General features: G+C 41.5%; 1 protein-coding gene across 1 annotated transcript in view; it reads left to right on the forward strand.

Moving 5' to 3' along the window:
- Positions 1–2,662, forward strand: part of SLC9A7 (solute carrier family 9, subfamily A (NHE7, cation proton antiporter 7), member 7) — a gene marked incomplete at its 5' end in the record, with an annotated part of 38,636 nt that overhangs the window by 25,502 nt on the left and 10,472 nt on the right. Inside the window, one exon of the mRNA XM_010132731.1 lies at positions 484–547. Within this exon, the coding sequence (XP_010131033.1) occupies positions 484–547 (64 nt within the window). The remainder of the gene's footprint in view (positions 1–483; positions 548–2,662) is intronic.

Here is a 2,662-nt window from a genome sequence, read left to right on the forward strand (position 1 = left end):
GGGGGGTGGCTTTTTAAAAATTGTATGTTTGAGCCATTTTCAGATCTATCTGGCAGCTAAGTTATTTGCTGTGTCAAATACTTAGGTAGGGCTTATCTTTAGACTCCATTTTCTTGCTGCTGGACATGAGGGATTTTCTCCACTGAAGAGGATGTCAACCACAGTTCACCTTTTAAGCCAAATATAATATTTGCCAGTGTTCCAAAAAAACCTGGCAACAAAGGTAAGCAGTTAAAATTGATGCTGAGATGGAGTTAAAGCTGTTATCTACAGGGAGTTACTGCCTGAGTGAAAAAGTATCTTGTTTATAGCTGTGTAACCGCAGGGGAATAATGGACATCTCTTCCTCAAACTATTCTTGTAACCTCTCTGAATGCAGCTTTGCTGGGTGCTTAAAGTGCTTTTAAAATGCATCTCGCCAAACGTAGAGCATTCGCAACCCTCAGTAACACCACTTGCTTTGTTTTCCTAATGTTTCTGTAGGGTTGGAGTTGACCCAGATCAGGATCCTCCAACTACTAATGACAGCTTTCAAGTCTTACAAGGAGTAAGTAATTACATAACTTCTCTATTAGGCTGATCTCATTTTACAACTAAGATGATAAAGAACTGCAGATAAAACCTTTCTCTCCTAGCCGGCAAGTCAGTAATGCTTTTTACTTTACAATATTTAAGTAATGCCCACTGGAAAACATTCTATGATGATGGATGTAATGCTGCAGTATTCAAATTTGTGTGTGTGTGTGTGTGTGTGTGTGTGTATATATGTTTATATAAGGCATCAAAAACCTTCCCAAATCTACTAATATATATTACTTAACCATGTGCTTTCCTCTTCCCCCACACACCCAACATGCTTGCTTTTAACATGCTACAGCATAAACAGTCCTCACCAAGACTGACCCAGAGATAATCCTCTTGGCTTCTGTTCAATAATCAATACCAAATTTTGGCCCTTGAACTTGCTTAGAATCAAAGATTAAGTTTCCTAATCCAATCTCAGCTCCTGTATGCCGTACTGCAAGTCAGCTGGATCTTGCCCATTACTACTTACCGCCCATATGAGGCAAAAGGAGCACTGGAAAATTGTCATTTCTATTCAGAAAACTGTTGCTGGTTTTTGTGCAGTTTTCTATGCCTCAGTAACAACCCAGGAGCTGACTTCTTTCTCCTGCTCTATGCTGTTGGCAAACAAGACTATTGGAAGAATGTTGCTCATAGCAGAAATTTCAGTTTTACTCATCTGTAAACTGAGTGAATTCACAGGAGGAGTGAAAGGTCTGGACATAAAAACACCAACCAACATTTCCTGAGGCTTCACAGGAAGCTTCCTCTGTCCAGACCTTAGTTTACACTATACCAGAGTACTGCGTGACACTAATTGTTCAGTAGCACAACTGGTTGCTTCTGTAGGAACTTGCTAGAGGAAGATGAATGATAAGACAGACAGAAGACTTTGGACCAGAGGCTGCTTAGGGCACGAGTGTGTGAACTCTTTGTAAACCTCAGGTTGTATGATGCCGGCGTTCAGGCTCGTTGCAGTTACGTGCAGATACTTGCTGTATATGGGGTCAGCTTTCTTCCTAGTGGTTCCTCCTGCCTTTTGGGGTTTTTTTTGTGTCACAGGTTGTACAGATAGGGGTTACTTGCTCAGGAAGCATCTCTTTCATTGCAGAAACTGCATTAAGCATCTCTGTGTTCTTTATAGGAGCCTGTGTCCAGCACACAAAATAAATTCTGAAGTGGTGGGTTTGAGTGCCAAAAAGGGTGAACTTGTTTTGTATCTGTCTGGAAGCAGTCCAAAGGCCAGGCCTCAAAACATCTTTGACAATGAAAGCCACAGTTACTGCATAAAACCAAGGTTAGGAAGCGGTATTGTGGTAAGATATGGGGAGGCATGTAAGAAAGATGGGGTCAGACTTTTGAGCAGGGCCTGTTGTGACAGCACAAGGGGTAATGGTTTTAAACTAAAAGAGGGTAGGTTTAGACTAGATATAAGGAAGTAATTTTTTACAGTGGGGGTGATGAAACACTGGCACAGGTTGCCCAGAGGTGGTAGAAGCCCCATCCCATTCAAGATCAGGTTGGACAGGGCTCTGAGAAACCTGATCTGCTTAGAGGTCTCTCTGCTCACTGCAGGGCGATTGGAGATGACCTTTAAAGGTCCCCTCCAACTCAAAATATTCTATGATTCTAAGATGGCTTTGGCCATTTCAGACTGAGCTTCTCAGTATTTGAGGAATTGCTTTAAAAGGAAACAGTGTGGATATTCTATTTTCATTTGGTGTTGGGGTGGAAATATCTTGTTTGCTTTTTTCTCATGTAAACATAAAGCACTTACCCATTTGTTTCCCTCTTTAGCTGTGCATTGCATTCATAATGGAGTCCATGAGTCAGTTCTCTTTGGATTCCTCTTTCTTTCACCAAGCCAAGATTAGCAGCATGTCACAGTTAAAATGTATAATTTGGGATGGGGAGAGAGTGAAAAAATACCAAGCTTTAACTCTTGAAAGACTGTAGATTTTTTGCAGATCAGAATTACTCAGGGCAATCTTGTCTTGTTCTTTTCCAGTAGTCTGGAAGATGATTCATACAAGGCATCTCACTTCGTCTGTTTTCCTGTGTTTAACTTTGGTCTGTGGCCAAAGAGTGGGGGGGGGGG

This window comes from Buceros rhinoceros, unplaced genomic scaffold, assembly GCF_000710305.1.
Source record: "Buceros rhinoceros silvestris isolate BGI_N320 unplaced genomic scaffold, ASM71030v1 scaffold1213, whole genome shotgun sequence".
NCBI classification, from domain to species: domain Eukaryota; kingdom Metazoa; phylum Chordata; class Aves; order Bucerotiformes; family Bucerotidae; genus Buceros; species Buceros rhinoceros.